This window comes from Malurus melanocephalus, unplaced genomic scaffold, assembly GCF_030028575.1.
Source record: "Malurus melanocephalus ecotype Western Australia unplaced genomic scaffold, MMel_1.1 scaffold_10, whole genome shotgun sequence".
Taxonomy (NCBI): domain Eukaryota; kingdom Metazoa; phylum Chordata; class Aves; order Passeriformes; family Maluridae; genus Malurus; species Malurus melanocephalus.
In genome coordinates, this window is record NW_026623242.1 from 5,122,505 (window position 1) to 5,144,756 (window position 22,252).

Sequence of the window (22,252 nt, forward strand, 5' to 3'; positions counted from 1 at the left end):
GTTTTGGGGTCTTTTTTAAATATGTTTCTTTTTCATACTTTCAGAGTTGATAGGAAATGCTATATATCAGTTTGATAAAATATATAGTTGCTAAATTTTAGTTAAAAAAGACACAGCAGTATAAAGAAAACAAGTATTTAAATATAAAATATTTGTTTTGAAAATCACTTAGTAAAATACAGGAAAAGAAGATATGCATTACAAAATACCTATGTGATTACTAAAACCTTTGAGATTCAATGCTCAGCTTCAGATGCCTGACCAAAATGACAAATATCAGCCAAGATAGTGCACAGGCCAAGGGGCTAAATGCTGTGAACACCTCTGCACCTTGAAACTGGAAAAAGAAGACCTGCTCTCTTTCAAGCTAAGTACCAGCATAAGAAAAAATACACAAGAAAAAGAATGTTGTAAGAAAATTTCTGAAGAAAAGCTACCATTGATATTTATGCAGTCAAATCTGAAACTTTTCACAATGCATCATTAAAAAAATTTTTTTCTCTTGCACATACCCTTCAGGCATTTTGGTATTCTAATTCCCTCTTATTTTAAAATAGGCTACTTTACTCTAATATAAAAACATTATGGCTTTTGGTATGGGAAACAGCCTTAATTATTTCCAATAAAAAGACATGAACGGTATTTTTCTTAGAAGACTGGCTACCATAACTCAACAGACAATTAAAGAAATTTACCACCTATTAYTCTGAAAGCATCTAAAGTTTTCAGACCCTAAAATCAGTTTCAGACAGTAATTATAAAGTAATGCACATCAAGACTAATTCCTCTTTTAAAAATTCCTCTTGTTTAAAAAATGTCCCTTCTTCTTTTTGTCGTYTTCCACTCTAAATTCCCCACGAATTCCTTAGGATATTAACAAAATCATCATCACTCACGATTCCAAAACTTAATCCTTCATAGTAATCTTCAAACTCAGAATAGGACACTTCATTGGGGTTGCTGCATGACTCTCCTAATGTTTCTAGAAATGACAATTTAATTTCTTCTTCTGCAGCTTTGCCTATGAAAGTATATTCTTCTATTAAACACATTTTAAAGAACAGTGAATATGTAGCATTTAATATACTTCAGGCAAGAAACTTTCGAATTTTAGCTTGCAGATTCTTTTTCATGAGCAAATTCAATATTCTGACTTCAGAATTAAGTCATTGGTTCAATTAATACCATCTGTAGAAATTACCTACTTTAATGGCATGRCAGAATTAAGTATCAACAGAAAACATGGAGTCAGCCAATTGCAATGAATTATGAGGTCAGGAAGCTTTTTTTTCTTCAAATGACTGCAAAAGCTGCCAAACACATTTGTCAACTAAAATTTTGACATCATAAAAAAGCTTATGTCTACTGTAATAAAACGTCAAAGTTCTAGGAAAACTTTAAGATGGAAATTGGCAGGAAAAGTGTCCTGCAATTTACATCTGTGTCCTATCGATTTTATAAAAGTAATACTCAAGATTATTTTATAACATTGAGAAAAAAAGTACAAAAAATACAACACTATAGCATTGGAAAAAAATCACATATTGTATTCCTATACCACCATGTAACTTCAAGTGTTACCATTAAAATCACTGGCAATATAAAAATAATCCTTTCTTCTACAGGTAACAATAAAAGGGTCATGACACCATGGAGACTTTCCCAGTGATTAGTTTGGTTCATGGAGATACTGTTTTAGAAACTGACATACAAATATTTAAACTCCTATTTTTCAATGGCAGACTTTAAATATTTTTGAGAATCCTGAAAAAATAATGAAGAAACCAGCATTTCCCATGTAAAGGATGACAAACCTGTCCCAGAAATAAAGTTCCTTCCAAATAAATAATTCAAGTGCTGAGTATATTCTGTGTCAATTGGAATCCTTGCATATCTTGACAGAAAACAGCAATGTGAAAATGAGAGTATCCTATTAAGTAAAAATTTTTAATATTGTATTTGCCACTGATAACTTACAGATGAAAGCTGAGAAATAACTGCTTACAGAGGTAGGGAAAAGAACTGTTTTACATACAGGCAGTGTTTGTAGCTTGATAAAGAACAAGTATTAAAATTGTGTAAACGAACTCCATTATTATTTATAGTCTGTTCTGGAGAGACTCATTTTAAGTCCACAGATGAAAAAAGTTYCCCTTTAATGGCTCACATCTCAGCCAATATGAAAACAGTTTGTGTTTCCAACAAATTTCTGGATTTGTGATCCCTGCTAACAAGATGACTTCAGTAGTAATAGGTCTTTGTTTATTTGTTCCAGTGAATTACCTGCCAATACTAGAGGATGTTTCTTTGCACAGTAACATTTTCTGACATCTACCATAGGTACACTCCCAGTTTTGTTGAAATCTAGTTTCATATAAGCCTATAGGGGAAGAAAAGTTTCATATAAGCATCTAAGGGGAAAAAAAAGAGTGGAAAGATGGAAAGATGAAACACATTTAAGTACCTAGCACATACTTTTAGACCTTGTGCAATGGATTATATCAATTTACCTATTTTACGTGAGGTGCTGGATATCAGAAAATCATTCTAGATTATGCTGTTTCATAATTATTTAACCTCAAAACTTTTCACATCAAATATGTGTCCCCATGTCAACTCAAAAAAAATTGTCTTCTCTCCATGATTTCTAGCTCACCCTTAGAATCAGAAGTTAAGCTGCTTCCCTTCTGCCTCCTCCAATTATTAAGATTCCGCGTCATTCTGACAGAAGCCTCCAYACAGCCTCTTCAGCACTGCTAACAGCAGTTTCATTTTCATTTCAGTTTATCAAATACACAAGCTTGATATGTAAGGCTAGGACAGTCAGATCCTCCATGATTGGAAGCATGAAAGTCTGTGTCATTTTTCTTGATCTTGATATCCAGTTGCTACTAATTTGGCTGGTTTGTGATCAGTGTTTGACACTGCAAACAGCTCCACATTATATTATAGACAAATAACAAATGTCAAATATAACATGGCTCACAAATATAATAACTCTTACTGTAGGTTTCAGAAGAGACAAGTATTACTGCCTCCTGTTTCAGACACTGCAGGAAAGMAGTCTAAACATATATAGCCATTTGCCAAAATAAGAAAACAGACTGCTGCAAGAGATTGCTTCAGGATGCCAAATGCTTTATACACTGGACTGACCTATAAGCRAATATGCATGAAGACTCAAAATAATAAAGGAATTAATCCTAGATTTTAAAATTAACTAATTTAACAATGAAATGACATGTAGTCCACTATTTACTTTTATTTAGAAAAACTGATCTGAAACTTTAAGAAGTCAATTTCCAGGTACAGAACTTCAGAAAAACAACAAAGCCCAGAAAATAGAGTATGATGAGTAACTCCAAAGTTAGACTGCAACACATTTACACTTAGAATATCTGCAATAAAACTTACTTTTCTTACAAATGCTTTCCTAGATTCATTCATTTCTCCAAATACGGCATGAATAAATTCTCCATAGTTGACCTTATCACTCTTGCTATCATCAAGAAGAAACCATATGGATTCAAAGTCCTGCAATTAAAAAATATTTTGCCAAAATTCTTCACTACATCCTAGAATGAAACAATAGCTATATTGGAAAATTACAGTATTCTCAGAAAAMCCCCCAAACTTCTAGATCCAAACTCACTTAAAGATTTGTAAAAATAATGTATGTCATCAGTGGTCACTGATGATCATCATTGACATTATTCACAGTTTTAATAGCTGTGAGCTATTTTTAGAATGTAGCTTACAAAACGAAGAAAAAACCTAAATAAAGAGCATAAACTAAATTTTTCAAGCCAAAAGAGAACAAAATGGATTGTAATCACACCCACTTCTTTCCATCAAATTGTAAAAATATTGCATGTTTTAAAATATATTGGTTTTTTATCTTTAAGAACTTCACATAGAACTGAATGCAGAAATGCCAATGTACCACAAGGAAGAAAAAAAAACACTATCCAAAGGAAAATATGCAAAACTCAGGTATTAAACTACAGCAATAGGCAAAAAAAGAAGAGATTCCATAAATTAGAAAAAGATAATATCCACACTTACAATTGCCACTAGACTTACCCCTTCAGGCATATCCAAATGGAATACTTTTAGAGCTTCTTTAAAGGCAGACTGAGCCAGAAAACCATTTCTGTTCTTGTCTATTTGTCGGAAATATTTTCCTAAGCCTGTTACAACCCAAACTCCTCTTTTACGTAGTGTTTCTCTGAATATACCTAAGGATTTAGAGAAATAAAGGACACATCTGCCTGAAGTTGTCCTCTTGGTATGGAGACAATACAGAAGTGAAGAACACAATGTCTGCATATGATGGTGCTGGTAAGAAAGATGTACCCATGCATTTGGGCTCCATTGTCTTTGATGAGGGAATGTCAGTCCAAAAGGAAACCATCAGTTATTTAATGATTGAGTGGAAATCATATAAAGCATGTCTAACAAGCAATATATAACAAAGTTCTTTTAAAGAGACCACAAAAGGGAAGAAAAAATGGTTATTGTCTTATATCTGCTCACTTTATAAAACTGCCTACCTCTGTGAGAACTGACTACAYGCCCTGATTCAACACACAAAGTATGTTTGGAGCAACCACTTCAGAACCAGACAAACATTCCATTATGAGACACCTGCTTCTTTATTGTACACACTTGTTAAGTACATGTGGAAACAAGAACAAGCATTAGTAATTTGGCAAAATCATTCCCAAATTATATGCAGAGATCAACTCTCTGTGGTAAGACTTAGGAAAGTCTTCAGCATATTTACTTAGGCATGTCTGAGTTTCTCAGCATACTCTGTAAACACAGTTTACCTGCTATTTKCTTTAAATTAATCCTACCTACAATTTTAAAGACAAATAAGGGAAAGGTGAAAGAACGAAGATTTTTCTAATGAAGCTGAAACTCAGATATATGTTAAAAGATGCCTTGAAGTATACACAAACAACATTCTTCCAGGCCACACCAGCAAACCTTAGATGCAGTCAGATAACTGAAAAGTCAGATTGTACCTATTACGCAAGGGGAAAAAAGGAATAACTAGGGAATTAAAATATAACCCTAATTATTATTCCAACATTTTTTTGGTAAATGTCCAAGCAGATTCTAGTGACCAAATAATATCTACTTAAAACAGGTTTAGTTAATGACAGCAAACAGGGGAGATTGTACAAGCTTTGAGCTGCTCAGATCAACTGCTTTTGTTGACMAGGTTAAACAAATAATACACAGCACTGTAAAAACATCTTTCCATAATTTTCAACTAAAAGCTATGCCTTTGTCCTAAAAATTGTAGATAGGAAAGTGGCAGAATTTATTTACACATTCCAATGTGTACTACTCCATTATGCTCATGATTAATTAAAAGCATAATAATACAGAATATTAAAATGCAACTTATTGATGTATAGAAATAATGGCCAAAAGAAGTATCTACCACAAAATTAATGGATGAAATGAGTGTTTGTACACTCATTGTAAAGATCTTTACCCAGACTGTTTACTTGAAGAGATGGAAAAAAGCATTCTTATGACTAATTTGTGCTGGTATCAGATTCTAATGATATTCTCACAAATAGTTAACTTTTGTTTCATTTCATTTACACAAATAAAATCTTTGTAATCACTATTGTTCATTGCACTGAGCTGTAAAGATAGAGATAAGGAAATTAAAATTAAATGGGTTCTGGTAGATACAAACCTTGAATCTTCTTGAAAACTTCACTATCATCAGCCACTTGCCTGGAACATTCCTGCTTGAATACYAAGAGGAAGCTCTAAAGAAATCAAAATTAATGTTGATTGGTGAAATTACATGTAATATGACTATATTCAAAACAGCTGTAGTAAAACTCCCAACATATTGAATTTTATATTTAATTCAAACACTACTCTTATAAGCACACAATATCCACTTTCTTGAGTTTGAGAGGGACTCACGACAGCCTTTGCTGACCAGCTGCAGATATGCAGAAACCCTTTCCTACAATATTACACTGTCATCTCCTCTAGTAATTCAATAATTACGGATAATTCTTCCCATGCATAAAATCTCCAGAAATTTATTTCAAGACAATTCTAGTATCACACCACTGAAAGAGTTTGCTAAAGMTACTACATTAAATCACCAACAGGAAAAGAACATTAAATACATCTCTTTAGAAGACAAATAGCAAGGGTGTAGACCAAAAGTATATCTAGGAATTATGGTTAAATTTTGTGGGTTTTTTTCTGGTAAAATCCCTTCTGAGAAGAGCTTCCCATAAGCCCTCATCAAAAATTATTATAAAGGTTGATAAAAAATATTGTGGAAGAATCTAATTGAAGAAAAAAAACCAAAACAAAAGCAATAAAGTCCTATAATTATTTTATATCAGAATATGAAAGCAAATGGAAAAGCACTACTGTCAACTCTGAGGTGCTTGCTAACCAGTGCTTTGCCATGGCATACTCCTCCTCCTGCTCTCTGAGGCCAAAGACTTATCTCTCTGCTATCTAGTAGGATGTTTCATCTCCACTTTGGGTACTTCCCACTATGAAGGCCCTAAAATCTTACCTACATCAAATCACCTAAACTGAAAAGTCAACAACCACCTACAGAGAACAATATACTCCCTCTAGAACACATGTAAACCAAAATTTCATAGTTCGTGACAGCAGGACATTGCTGCTCCTGGGAACCTGCAATAGACCTTTTGGACTGTAGCTGAACAGGATTTTCTGTCAGTAGAGCAATGGAGGTCAGAGGACTCAATTCAAGAGTTTTGCAGCAGAGAATAGAGATCAATAACATCCTCAAATAGAAGGAAAATAAAAACTGAAATTTAATCACTAATGGAAAGAACACAGAGAGATATAAAAAAATTAATAATCTATTCCATCCATAGATAGCAGAAAATTAGAACCCACTGAGCAGGTCTTGTTTCTGGTCCTTCAGAGATAACATTGGTTCAACTCCAAATTTCACAGGTATAAGATTAGCAACAAATGAAAGAAAATGCTGTTTACTTGAGTAATAGGCTTCTGAGATGTAAAATGTCTTTCATAAACTATCTGAAATTAAACTATATTGTGTTTTATTTCACTGAAACCTTACCGAGAGGGAGCAATTAGCACTAACCATCATACAACTATATATTTCTAGAAGGAATTAAATTTGAATTTACTGTTCTATGCACTGTTAGCTCACTATGGTTCCTTTGCAAAGCTTTCCGTGTAAAGGGACTTAAAGTGAATATTACCATAACTAAGAACAAGCTTCACGTATCTAAACCCTTCAAGAAAGAAAAATAATAAAGTTCTGCTAACAAAGTAGACTTTAGATAGTGAGCATATTTAATTGAGATTAAAATTATTGCTCTGCCTCATCAGGAAGGGATCAAAACATATGATATATGAGGAGAGGCTGGAGGAACTTGAACTGTTTAGCCCAGAGAAGAGAAGCCTYGAGGGATCTTACCCTCAAGTACGTATGACTACCTGACAGAAAGGAGTTAAGAAAACTGAGACAGGCTCTGCTCAGTGGTGCCTGATGACAAGACAAGAGGCAATGGGCACAAACTGAGACACAGGAGGTTCTCTCTGAACAATAAGGAAAGACTTTTTACTGTGATGGTGACTGAACACTGGGATAGGCTGCCCAGAGAGGCTGCAGTCTTCATCACTGGAGGTATGTAAAAGCCCAACTGGATGCAGCCTTGAGCAATCTGCTGTACTGAACCCAGCTCTGAGCAGGAGAGGAGACCCTCTTGAGGCACCTTTCTATGATACCATGATTTTATGAAAATTTCTACTTTGTAACAACCTGCTATCAGTTAACACAAAATTTGAGAAATCAAACCCTGAGTGTATTTCCAACTCTGTTAAATAACTTCTGTGTTCAGGCAGGCACAGCAGTGTGATAAATTTAATACCAGGATTTAATTTATGCTAAGAAGCAGTATACATACAGTAAAAGCTAGAAACCACAGAGAAAGATACTTAATTCTCAAGACTGATCACTTCTGCATAGATAGTGGTATGAGATACATACTCAAAATTAACCATTTACCTAATCATTTGAAAAAGTTCTAAAAAATTCTCATTTTTCAAGCTCTGGAACAATATAAGTTAATAAAAACTATTTTGAAAGAGTAAATGTAGAAATCCTGTCCAAATGCCTGAAGCCTTCAACATGTAGCAATATCTGGAAGAATGAGGAGAGAGGAAGGAAAAAGAAAATGGAAAAGTAAAAACAGAGAGATAAACCCTTCAGATTCTTCTGCATGTGTTCAAAACACTTCCATTATCATGAATGATAGAAGCTTCAAATCTACAMATCACAAAAGATTAAACAATAATAATGTTGATCATAATAAAATTCCACAGATGTAGTATTTTCGTTCATTACATATAACAATTTTCAGTATATGATTTGTATATAAAAACATGTGACTTCAAACAAAGCAACTAGAACAGCTTCATAATTCAATTCTTACATTAAAATTACTTCTTATTATTCTAGGAAGTCACTGGATTACGCAAAATCCACTAACATCTATAACTAATTTCTCCTAACAACCTAAATATGGATTCTGTTTTTAGCAGTATAAGTATTAAGGTTTTAGCAGCTAAAAAAAATCTTTTTTTTGCTTAATAAAGGAAAGGTAATTTGAAATGCAGTTAGGAGCACTTACTTTAGATAATCCATAGCTGCTTCATCAATACTTATCACACGAAGAGTGAAGATAGGGATCTGCTTAACGCTTTCTGGAAGGTTATGATCAACACTTCGGAAAGTTAGATTAGCTCCCTGTTGGTAAAGTACACAATGATTTTAAAATAGGTCCTATATTTCATAAATAGCAGGAAAGGGGAAAGAGAGAAAAGCAGCAAAATAAAAGCAAAGAATGCTTTCCTTGAATAAAAAGAATAATTTAAAAAAAAGAGTAACTCCAACTGTAACATCTGTGCAGGTTTGGCKTATAGTCTCCCAAACTCATGAATTTGGAAGGAGGAGACAGAGACACTGTTATTGTGCAAGTGTCTCAACCACTAGGACTTTATGAGAGATCTGCATATCTTAATGTCAGCCCAGAAAGCATGATTGCAGATACAGAGATTCACAGACACAACATCATTCCAAAGAGCTACTGAACTCAAAGCAGTACATTTTCTGGATGACTTTATGATGCATCTCAATTCAGAACACATTTCCATCTGCAGGCTGCATAAATACACATGACAWTAAAATATGAAAATCTCTAACAAGTGGCTTCACCTTCCATATCATAAWTTCATCTATTTCATCTTTGAAATTCTTAGATGGTCATGCAAGCAGTTAGGATAAGCATGTGATTAGACAAAACACACTAAAAACTTATGTTGGCTTCTTTTACTTTCAACACTTCACACAAACATGGTTTTTGCTCTAAACTTCAGATTTGCAGGAGCATGTGAACAATTTGGTGAAAACAGTCTGTACTTGAAAACTTCTGAAGTATTTATAAACCATGAACACTTAACCCAGTACAGAAGGACTGCGGTACAGAAGGTGCAATATGATTTGTAGTCAGTCATCAGATTAGCTGGTAGATAAAACTTAACATTGTTTCCTATATTTGCTATAAAAGCTGGTGGTGCACATTTCAAATTGCAGGTTAAAAACAATYGACCTGCGATTTTTTCATGCTTAAAAAACATTTAATCATTGCTTCGAGTTAATAATGCCAGCAGACCTTGCAAAGAGTATTTACTTTTAACAAGTACTTTGGTCTACCTTCTCTTCAGAACACTCCTTCCCGAGAGGATCATTGCGCCTACAAAAAGTCCACGCTATCTGCAGTCTTGTGCCCTCTAGGGGGAAAATTGCAAACTACAGTCTAGTCTGAAACCTAAATCGGAATCTCTAAAACGTGGGACAGCAAAATAACCCAGACTTCCGAAAATCTTTAATTAAAAAAACGTTTTTAAGGGGAARACTTTTGGTCTTCCCAGAAAGATAAATAACAATTTTCAATTCAAATATGCAAATATTGCTTTCCAAAAAAATTACATTCAGCAGAAGAATACTTACAACGTAGAAGTCACTAAGATCAYAAAGTTTTCCCTTTCTTTGTCCATGATGATGTTGATAAACTCCCTTCTGAATGAATGGAAGGGCATTTGTTCTGTGAAATAAGTCAAAACTGGTATTAAAACCATTACATTTATTTAAGCTTCTTAGATATAGTGAAAAATGTTTTCTGAAACCTTTTTAAAAACTAATTTATCCTACCTGTTTTTTCCAAACTGTCGAAATTCATACACAGTAAGGGATTTGTCACATGCAAAGAAAAATCCAATCAACTCTCTACAAGCATCATGACCATTTCTAGAAGAAAAAATGAAAAGCACCTTTACRTTTTTCATCTATACAAATCCAATTCAACCCAAACTTAAGTAAATTTATTTTGGAATCAGAGTGGTTTGAGTTGGAATGGCCCTTAAAGATGATCTAGTTCCAAAACCCCTGGCATAGGCAAAGACACCTTCCACTAGACCAGGCAGCTCAGAGCCCCGTCCACCTGGGCCTTGAACACTTCCAGAGATGAGGGATCCTCTGTGCAACCAGTTCCAATGCTTCACCACCCTCACAGTAAAGAATTTCTTCTTAATATTGAATCTAAACCTGCCCTCTTTTAGTTTAAAGCTACTCCTCCTCGTCCTATCACTACATGCCCTTGCAGAAAGTCCCTCTCCAGCATTCCTATAGCCCTCCTGTAGGCACTGGAAGGCTGCAAGAGGGTCTCCCTGAAGCCTTCCCTTCTCCTGACTGAACAATTCCAACTCTCTCAGCATGTCTTCCTAAGAGAGGTGCTCCATCTCTCTGATCATCTTTGTGACCTTCCTCTGGACTCACGCCAACAGGTACTTCTCCTGTTGGAGACCCCAGGGGTGGATACAGCACTGCAGATGGGGTCTCACARGGGAGAAGCAGAGAGGCAGGATCCCCTCCCTTGGCCCGCTGGCCATGATTCTTTTGGYGCAGCCCAGGACATGGTTAGTTTTCCGCAAACTGCTGGATCACGTTGAGCTTCTCATCCACTAGCACCTCCGAGTTCTTCTCATCAAAGCTGCTCCCAGTATCCATTTTATTTCCAATGTTGCATGCTGTACAATTTATTTTTTTAAGAGCTATTTGACTATTTTCTCTAACCCACCATGAAATTCAATTTGTGGATTTGGTCACATATTTTAATTCAATATTCCATTCTCCATAATGCTAAAAACACCTCTTGAGGCYTCATGTTTTAGGATACCCAATATAATTTTCACTCTTTAACTAAAGGATTACATACAGCAGGACTACTGCATTCATTGAGGTATATGAAATTATGCTGCTGAATACTCTGCTGTGTCTAACAAGTACACAAATCACAGCTGCAGAAAAACATCACTTTCAGAACTGAAAAATGTCTATGCCACCACTACTCAAATCAGAACATTTTCAAAGATGTTCTACAATTTAATACATAAGGAGCTATGAACAAATTGCAAAGCCCTTCTTTCCAATTATAGTAGTTGTCACATCTAAGACAAGGCAAAAATAATTTTAATCAACTGAGATGCAAAAGCTAACAGCACTGTTTTACACAGCCCCAGTGTTAACTGTCCTGAATAGAGCTATGGGTTATTATTTACAGATCTTAACACTGTACAATGGAACTGTGAAACCACTTTCCATCAGCCATGTCAAAATTTGTACTAGACATGTACACCCACACATACTTTTCTTCTTCAGCATAGGGAGCAGAAATATTCAGTGCAATTAAGTAGTTCAAAAGACTAAATACCATCATTTAAAAATTCACAGAATTGAAAAGCTTCACAAAATTTGTGATTACCTCGATATAATCCTACTATCAAAGCGTAGCTTGTTGGAGAGCATGTTCTCAGTTAGTCCTGTTTTGGTCCTTATTCTGTGAAAATAATGCAGCATGTTCATGATACCTATATGCTCACAGATAAACGTTACATAAAAATCAACCATTTCCAAACAGCAAAAACATGAAATACRGTATCCTTGGCAACTGGCTGAGGAGATAATCCCTTGTAGTTGAATTAGAAAGCAACTCAGAGTTGCAAAGTCTTCTGGTATTATATAATATGAGAGTACATTCACAGACAGCATAGATATGAATGGGAAATTTTGTTTACATACACTGACATAAAAAATTAAACCTCTACCACTCACCAAACTTCCATGAATCAGTATGTTCTCTTGCAAAAATACCCAGGTTAGGGTGTTCTTTACCCATCTAAATATTTTATATTGATGCTATTACTAGCTTCAGAAATGTGATGGATATGTATGAATATAGATATGTCTATGTGATGGATACAAGAAATTGAGACTGGTTTTGTTGTCTTTTTATTAAAAAATACATTGATGCCATTTGATGAGAAAGGCTTTAGACCRGGATGTTAAAATGCACAAAGCAGAGATGCCTGCCTGAACATTGAGAAAAAATAACAGAATAAAACTCAGACCTGAAGATTTGTTTTATTTTATGGATCACAGTGTTTGCTTGGGTTTTTTTTTAAGCCCTTGGAGTTACTAATTCAATGCTGATAGTCCAGGAATGTCAATTAAATGCCAATAGGGTTAATTATTGCAGCAGAAATCAAAACATGAAAGAAAAGTCTGATTATATTGTGAAGATCTACATTAGATTTACAGATGCATATTTATGCAATTTATGCATCTCTAGGATAGGAATCTCTAAAAGGATATGACAGGATTGCAAGCATCCTACAGTTTGGAAAAGGCTGGCAAAACCTTGTGATGAATAATATCAATATAAACTTAACAATATTCTCCCAGGTTTCATAAACTCTATGAATCAATCATAACACACAGAGAATCCACATAAAAAGGTCCCTGTTATCTCACTAGGCAATAATAAGCACAGGAAGGCTACAAAAAAGGCCTCCCATTAAGCTGGTGGATCCAAGCCAAAAATAAAACATCTGGAAAGGCAAACAGACTTCACAGTGCCAAAAAAAAAAAAATACAGCAGAAAATGTTTTTCAACAAACTTACTTCGTTTCGTGGAGTGTCCTTTTTCTAAAACRCATTGGTGCTGTCCCAACTCCCAGAAGTCCTTGAGCTTCCTTGCAAGCATCAGAATGTGTGGACTGCTCTGGATCACTTATAACAGCTCTGACCACAAAGAGCAGGGAGAAGTCCTCTATTAGTATGGCTGAATTTCAGGTCTTAAATATTCTTACTCAGAAAGAAAACACCCAAGAATACTACAGTAATCCAACCCTGGAGTAATCCATTAAGATTGCATGAATTTGTGGGCCTAATTTTTCATTTGTTTTTACAAATTCTTGAGTCTATTTCTCAAAATCAAACATATGCAATAATATTCTGTCAGTATACTACTATGCAGTAATGTTACATGTAGACATGTATTATTTAAAGTATATATCTCTTAATATAAAATAAATCTTAGTATTTTGAAGATTTGTGGGATTTTTCATCATTTCCACTATTTCTTAAAATATTCCAGCAATTACATTCTTTAACCATGGCTCCCTCCAATAGCAGTGATTTCAGTTACTAATACTGGCCAATGACACCATCAGAGAATTACAGAATAGCTTGGGTTGGAAGGGATCTTAAAGATCCTCTAGTTCCAACCCCCATGCTTTGGGCAGGAGCACCTTTCAGGTGCTCAGAGCTCCACCCAATCTGCATCCAACAAAAACACTGGCATTTCCTCCCTCAAAGCACTGACTACACAGCCAAGAGGATCTCAAACCCCCAACAAGCAGAAAATAAATAGAGGAACTGGTTTTGGAACATTTTGATATTCTCAGTATCAGTTTAACAAGTACACAAAAGAAGAGACCCTTTAAAAATAAATGAGGTGCTTGTTATTCTATTGAAATGGTTTGTTATCAGAAGGAAAAAAATAATTTTGCATGGCTATTACAGTTTTCTAAACTTGCTCTCTGATCTATACAGATCCATCTTTGTACACATCAGTTATACTGATTAACTGGAAGACTTGCTCTACTAAAAAAATATTCAAAACACCTTTGTGTTTCCTTTAACAGTTTTTTTCATGAAACAGTTTTGAACTAATCTTTTCCGATTAACATCCTGATATCTGATACCAATTTGTTTGGAAGTACTGGCAGAGTTATATTTGGAACATAAACAGAGAGATTTTTTAAATTAAAACTTCATTCTGGTGCAGCTGCAGCACTACTGAATATTGTTTTGATGTTACCAACAGAAGGCTCCAGAGTAGGAGAAGGAATACGTGGAGAAAATAAGGCAAAGCAGCAGAAGGAGGTTAAACACAGAAYGGACATCCATGACTCAAGATGCAGAAAGCTGGACATTTAATGCAACATCAGTAGTACTGAAACACTTCAACATAACCAGCGTATTTTTAAGATCATCTCCATAATAATCTTTAAAAGGATATGACACAGGCCAAGCATTTATTTGAAAACTGGGGATTTCTACCCTGTATARTTCCATAATTTTAATCCTGCTAAATGATACTTGGAATTTAGCATTGTGTTTTGAGACAATTGTTTCCCTCAGGTAACCTTCTTGTCATCTCAGCTTTTAAATAGGATAAAACYATTAATAGACTGTTAAATAATATAGGTAATTTAAACTGCCATTGAAACAGAAACAAAGAAGAACTAAAATAGTGAAGTGCAACAACATTTYAACCTCAAATTCTTGGATCTGAAGGACTGGAGCACCAGTGCAGATGACTCCAGAGACTGTAAACTATGCACAGAATGCAAAATAATCTAGAGATACCCATAGATAATTTTTAGTAAGTGTAAAGTAACACACAACTATATTAAACTAGCTTGCATCTTGCTATATTGTCATAACTAGACAGCTTGCATAAAGCCCTGAATTATTAAAGCATGCTTAAAATAGAGGGATCTTTCTGCACAGAAGCAATGCTTTCTGGAAGCTAAACGGATAGCTATGAAGACAGGAGATCTSAACAGCCTGGATCCACTCAATTTATAACAGGGTCTTTGCCTGTTATACAACACGCCCAGCGTTGGTGTAATAGCCCTTTATGACTGAAAGGTGCTGTGTCAGTATTAATAAAGAATTAATAAATATTAATAAAGCTAAGATTTTTAGAAAAGACAATAAATATTGAAGAAGTGTAATTTATAACACCATGCATGTATTTTCTTGATGTGCAAGAGAGGTATTTTCATGAGCTAGTGCTATTCTAAAGCCCTTAAAATAGGTACTAGTAGAAAATTAAAAATTATTTCCAGAAAAAAAATTTACATACACATGGCACTTTAAACTGATACTTAAAAGTTGCATTTAAAAGATTTTTCATTTAAAGAGCTTTTGCAGATAATAGTACTATGTAAGATTTAATAAGACTTGGAACAAGATGACCAAACACGTCTTAAGCAAGAAAAGCCACACATTCACAGATCTAAATTCTTCTGTACAGAAAGCTGAAACTTTACATCATAAAGCCATTACCTACATAACTGATCCACCATAACTTGTTCTACAACAGCCTGTTTTCTCCTCTCTGCAGCAACATCCTCCTGCAATGAAAAACTGTCTGAGAACAATGGAAGTATGTAACAGCAGGCACTTCAAATAGTAAATTATCCTTTAAGATAGCATACAGAGGTCACAAACTTAACAATGTCACAATTTATATTTTTTTACATTTTTCATAGAGTTCTGTTTGCATAAAAAATAGACATATAATATTCTCTGCTACACACTCGATTTGTCTATGGATATTAGTTGTAATAAGTGTGAGAATTCTAGTATTGAAGCTGACAGACAAAATCCTTATTTCTGTATTGTTTCCAATACATTCTGTAAGTACAACAGAGCCTGAGGAAATTCACATTATTCCAGGCTTTATGGTTGACACAGATTCCAACTAAGAGAAGGAAACTTSACCTCCAGCAATATTTAGTCAAAAAAAATCTTTTAAGACTTAATCTCAGTTGCAAGATTTTTCTTTCCTGCATGCCACAATAATYTTCTGCTGAGACAGGCCAATCTGTGAAACCTTTCAGGAAATATCATCCTAAAGAGGAAAGAGAATTTAACATGATCTTCTTATTTTTATTAGAGTAACACTGAACCATAACCTTGTGCCATTCACTGTAACGTGTGCCAGCATTGATCACAACCTGTTACATAGAGAGAAACCAAAGCATAAGAGGATGCCCCAGAAGATATTCTGAAGCTACAGAATTCAGCTACTTTTCTAATTGGTCTTGCGTGCAAGCCAGACTCTAGAGAGATGAGCTTGAAATCCAAGCCTTTGCATGGATGAAGAAGAACTGAAAGGATCCCAAGTACCTGTAAGAGATAACTCCTAATTCCACAGAGATGTTATGGGTCAAATTCACAATCTTCACATAAATGCTGATTGGCACTATCCAAAAAAAAAAAAAAGTCCAACTGAAAAAAAAACAATTAACTAATGTAACACCAGACCAGGCTGTTGATTATTCCAAACTTATTTTAAGCCTTAGAAGATGTCTGAATTACAGGAGATAGGGAGCTTTTTAGTTTACTTTCATGTTTCAGTTTTGCACCTATCAGAAGTGCAGGATGCTTTATTCTGAGTTATTAATTCTTTGCCCATTAACTGTTGCGACAGATATATTAAAAAGCATGATGTAAAGGAGGACAYAGCGATAATACAGAGCAATGTTTGTCCATGAACCCTGGCTTACAGATCCAAACTAGTTAGCATGCTGAAAAGAATCTGATTTCTAAAAACACCAAGCAAAAAATGCCTTCCACCTTAAACTTCAATTGAATATTAGGTCAACAATCTTCCATGAATCATCTTCCATTCTGTTCTTGGACAGATGCTCTACTTAAGAATTTGCAAAAATGCAGAGGGAAAAGGCAAACACTGAACTTGCAACAGCTCTCACAGGTAAAAAAGTAGCAACAGTTGTTCCTTAAATACGACCATTCAGTGAAAAACAACCTTCTTCAGAGGTTATGCATCACATCTATAAGGAATTACACATGGACTCATGGAATTACATGAGTCACAAAATCACAGCATGAGCTGAACTGGAAGGGGCCTACAAACATCAAATCCAACTCCTGGCACCACACAGGACCATCCCTGACTCACATCATGTGCCCGAGAGCATTGTCCAAACGCAGATTGAATTCTGACACGCTTGGTGTTGTAACCATTTCCCTGGGGAGCCTGTTCCAGTGCCCAATCATACACTGGGTGAAGAACCTTTTCCTGATATCCAACCTAAACCACGCCTGACTCAGGCCATTCCCATGGGTCCTGTCACTGGTCACAAGAGTGAAAAGATTGGTATCTGCAACTCCTCTTCCCCTCATGAGGATATTGAAGACTACCATGAGGTCTCCCTTCAGTCTCTTCCAGGCTGAACAAACCAGGTGACTTCAATCTGCTCCTCACAAGGCTTCCCCTCAAGGACCATCACCATCTTTGTTGTCCCCTTTTGGACACACTTTAACACCTTTATATCTTTCTTATATTGCAGTCCCAGCACTGGAGGTGAGGCTGCCCCAGGTCAGAGCAGAGCAGGACAATCCCCTCCCTTGCCCGGCTGGCGATGCTGTGCCTGATGCCCCCCAGGACAGRGCTGTCCCTCCTGGCTGCCAGGGCACTGCYGGCTCATGTTCACCTTGCCATCGACCAGGACCCCCAAGTCCCTTTCCAGAGGGGCAGTGGYGCTGCTTTCCAKMCYCTCATTCMCCAGTCTGTCTGTTCATCCAGGATTTCCCTGTCCCAGGGTGGAATTCAGGCCTTTCCCATGTTGAACTTCACATGGTTGATGATTGCCCAACCCCTGATTTGTTGAGGTCTCTCTGCAGGGCCTCCCTGCCTTCAAGGGAGTCAACAGCTCCTCCCAGTTTTGTATCATCTGTGAATTTGCTCAGTATCCCTTCCAGTCCTGCTTCCACATCATTTATGAAGATGTTGAAGAGCACAAGGTCTAAGATGGAACCCTGCAGAACCCCACTAATGAACTTTCATCCCAAACCATAGAAAAATAATGAGAAATTCTACTGTTAACATTGGACTTTTTGGTAATGATTACTGTTAAAGAACACGTTCACATTGTATATTCTTAAACAAAATTTAATTGCACCTTAAAATCAAATGCCAACAATTGAGGCAACATATACAGAATGGAATTAATATATGTGCAGTTACCGCTGCCAATTTTCTCCAGTATTCCTACCACTATCAGAAGCTTGAACCTAGAAGAGCCTGAGATGACCCTCAAAAGACAGTCAGCCTGTGTAACCGTGAGTGCTCATCAATTACAAAAGGGCTTCTGAAGGTCCCAGTAAAAACTTGCTCAGACACCTGCTGGCTTTATTTTAAAGCATGCCAGCTACAGAATAACTTCTGTTTTCTAGTTCTGCACTGCTCCCTTTCTCAGTGCTTTCACTGTACCTGCTGTAGCATTAAGTAGTTACTCTAGGGATACTTCAWGATTTTTTTCCATTATCGTCAGTCTATAGTATAGATTTTTTACTTTATTCTAAAAATAAAAGCTTCAGTACTTTCTCAAAAGATTTTCTTATCATGAAAATGAATAGTGACCTCAGTAGTGCAACATCTGCATTCACTTCAACAAGACTAGAAATCAAATAAATGCTTGCAATGATGCAAAATTCAGAGCATAGTGATGAGCAAATAAAATGAATTAAAATTGCTATTTACTTTTAAAAATCATTATATTTCTCATGGCTTAATACTCCATGGAATCCATGGACCACGGTATACAAGCTCAGCTAAAAGCTACAGATCAGAGGAAATCACAGAATATCCTGAGTGGGAAGAGACCCACAGGGATCAAAATCCAGCTCCTAGCCCGGAATGTAACGTATGTTTAGGTTCACTCAACTCCCTGCTATTCTTTTTAATCTATCAACTCCCTGTAATTCTTTGTTGTATATATCTGTATCTATTACTCATAATTTGCATTCCCATTTATGTATATCACCGCATAAAATACAAGCATTGCAGGCAAGATTTAAAAAATGCTCACTGGACTGCTCAGTTCAGCTCCCACTGAAAGAAATATTTTAACTCACATGATTTCAATGGGTTTCAATTAGTTACCAGACCCAAATCCCCAGAGGTGTAACTTCTGTTGAACATCTGGGAAGTCATTCTCCATGTCTAGGTGCTTAGCACCATAATACCAGTCAAAATACTTACAGCTTCTGATTTCCTTATATTGTGCTGCATGTTATAAGGCTTGTTTGTGTAGCATTGTTGCAGGAGAGCTTTCTGATCACAAGTTATAAACTCATCATTATGTCCATCTTCAAGCTGTGTACCCTATACAAAAATACATTCTTTTCATAAAACAAATTTAATTAATTGTAATAAAAACAAACTAAAAAATCCACACACATTTTCAACATTTTAAAGTACCTCTCTTTCTTTCTTCTTTAAAGTATCTATTTCTGCTTCATTCTAATCAAAAGAGAATTTTTTTAAGCCTTTTCTACAGAAACCAAACTTTTAAGGAAAGAATAGAGAACAAGATTTATATCTTTTGAATACTTACCAGTTTTCATTCCTGCTGAAATAAATAATTAATAAAAAATCTCAAAAATACGGTGTTCCTACAAGCTTTGTGAAGAAACAGCAGCAAGTCACAGAAGGCAGACTCTAGTATCTCTGAGAAGACAAGAATGCATCCATTTTCTGTTCTCCTCAAGAACAGCCAAGAGGAAGCAGAGGATTTGCTTTTTGATATAAGGCTCAAAGTTCACTGCAGAGATACCGTTTTTTGACCAGTGAAGAAGTTAAATATACTTTAGACAAGGAAAAGCCAAAGGATGCTGCTGAACTGGTTCTAACAAACTAGTAAACCAGTCCCAGGACATTATGGAAATATCGCCTACATGTAAGATATGAAAAAAAAAAAAAGTATACAGGATGTTTTTACAAAACTCAGGAGGGAGGTAACATAGGAAAGAAATTGTAAGAGTAGGTTTCATTAGCAATCTCCTCCATGAGCAGCTTCTTTCCAGAAAACAAATGTTGTTACAAGTTCCACTAATAAAGTAAAACAAGTGTATTGAAATCTTTTGATTTATCCAGCTAATAGGGTACTGACAATATCACAAAAAAAAATTGTTCTGATAGACMTTATATTAAAATCTGTAAGAAGAATTGACACAGATGCTTCTAGTGTTTAGCAAGTATCTTCCTGGAATCCAAAATTACCAGAAAAAAAGCCAGTCCTGCTTTTTCTCTCCCAGTATACACTTGCCACCTATTTTCAGATAAACTTGGCTGCTCCTGTAAATGCCCTTTTGATGGGCTTCCAATAAAGCATATAAAGGACTCACTCCTTGAAAAACAGATTGATATGACAGTGTCAGACTGCYACATTAAAGTGGAATCATTAAAAGAAAGAAAAAACCAAAACAAACTACAACAAATCTCCAAAACAGACAATCTTAACTGTCACCAAACATAAAACTAAATCACAAAATAACTCASCTTTTTTTTTATTCAGCTCTTATCCACAGAAAGTTTATTAATAGGCTTTTCAGGTTGTCCTTTTTCTGATCATTAGAAGCACGACTACAAGAGGAGAAAGCTCTTTTAAAGCTATCAACAGTATGTGAAACAATCTTGGTCTTATCTAAGACCTTCCCTTTTCGTTCTACTGAATGCTAAGAAAGTAAAATCAATAAACTCATAGTTATTTATCACAAATCTTTTTTGCTATCAAAGCAATGAGCACAGTATGTTCCATCAACATCTGCATACTTTTTCATTAAGAATCTTAAATGGTCATATACCCTCAGCAGAATCTAGCATTCAACCAATCCCAGTTGTTGCTTACTTAGGTTTCCTGCTTCCTTACACCAACAATGATGCATCTTTCCCTGCTCAACCACCCTCCTCTGCTATCTCCTCCAGAACAAGATGAAAGCTGGGTTTTTTCACCCCTTTGTTCTCCAGTTTCTCTCTACTGATCTCATCTTTGCACCTTAGTTTTAATTTAAAATCATGAAAGAAACCTGGCAGAATTAATACAGCTTGCAGTACAGCTGTATGGAAYCTCATACAACATCAAAGCAAAAAGTACATATAATATCTTTCATTATTTTAACCCCATATAACTTTGCATTTTCAGTGTTAGTAGTTCTATAAGGAACAGTAACATCTTTCGTTTCTCCTTTTTTAAGTCCTGTGTACAGTCACAATTTAAAAGAATAATAATTAAAATCCTCCTACATGTAAAAAATAAAATGGCTTGGATGAATTTCTGGTTTTGGAAACAACATTTCACCAAGATTTTCCTGCTGTCTCTCCTCTTCTTATAGGCTATACCTTCATGCTAAGGCTGGAGGTGCACTATGAGGACCAGTGCTGCCTACCTTACCAGAGAACACAAGTTCTCAGAGCACCTCAGTTTCTCTGCAACAACAGAAACTTCTTAATTTTATTTCCTCCTCACCATTAGATGCTGAAATCACGTTTTTATTTCTTTACTCTAAAAACATGAAATTAATTACACACATGTGCAAACCTTTCCAAAAAGTGTAATTAGTGATATACATTTGCAATCTAAAAATGCAATTTCTATTTTGCCAGCTACCTTTATTGAAGTGTCTGGACACCGGAGGTGATCTTTCTTCTTTTCTGCAATTGTCTGAGGATGCTGCTTGGCTGATGTCTCTGCTTCATACTGACCATTCTTCGGTTTGTATCTGTCTGTGGTGGACGGCAGGTTTTCTGGTCTTGTCTTCTRCTCCAAAACAGAATGTTAAAGCAATGAGTAATCAATACAAAAGCCTSTGGCTGGTCTACTGAATGAGAACAGCATTATTTTAATTCTACCCAGTATAACATCTGAAACTTCTTGACATGATGCTTCAAATTAAGAAAAAATGCAAACAGGACAGCATATTCAGGTTTAATTTTCATAGAGTTCTTCAAATTCTACCAATTTTAAATATAAAAAGTACATAATTTCTTTACATCACTTTTCAAGAAAGAATTCAGGTTCCTTGGTTGGTCAGATAAGTGGTTCTGCCTTATAACATCACTACAATGGAAAATGTGACATTTGATTTTGGATGACTGAAAATGGGTGGGTGGATGTTTTTCAGCCAGTTCTTGCACGGCAGAAGAGTACTGGGACACTGTTCAGTACCAGCTGCACAGCTAAGCACCTT

At 35.6% G+C, this 22,252-nt stretch overlaps 1 protein-coding gene across 1 annotated transcript in view; it reads right to left on the reverse strand.

Moving 5' to 3' along the window:
• CAPS2 (calcyphosine 2) overlaps positions 1–22,252 on the reverse strand; it is a 28,825-nt gene continuing 6,573 nt past the window's right edge. The window contains 13 exon segments of the mRNA XM_057377982.1: positions 1–1,021; positions 2,284–2,380; positions 3,415–3,534; positions 4,084–4,238; positions 5,720–5,795; positions 8,690–8,809; positions 10,073–10,166; positions 10,274–10,369; positions 11,883–11,957; positions 13,082–13,201; positions 15,539–15,606; positions 19,266–19,388; positions 21,673–21,822. Of these exon segments, the coding sequence (XP_057233965.1) occupies positions 846–1,021; positions 2,284–2,380; positions 3,415–3,534; positions 4,084–4,238; positions 5,720–5,795; positions 8,690–8,809; positions 10,073–10,166; positions 10,274–10,369; positions 11,883–11,957; positions 13,082–13,201; positions 15,539–15,606; positions 19,266–19,388; positions 21,673–21,822 (1,470 nt within the window). The 3' untranslated portion in view covers positions 1–845.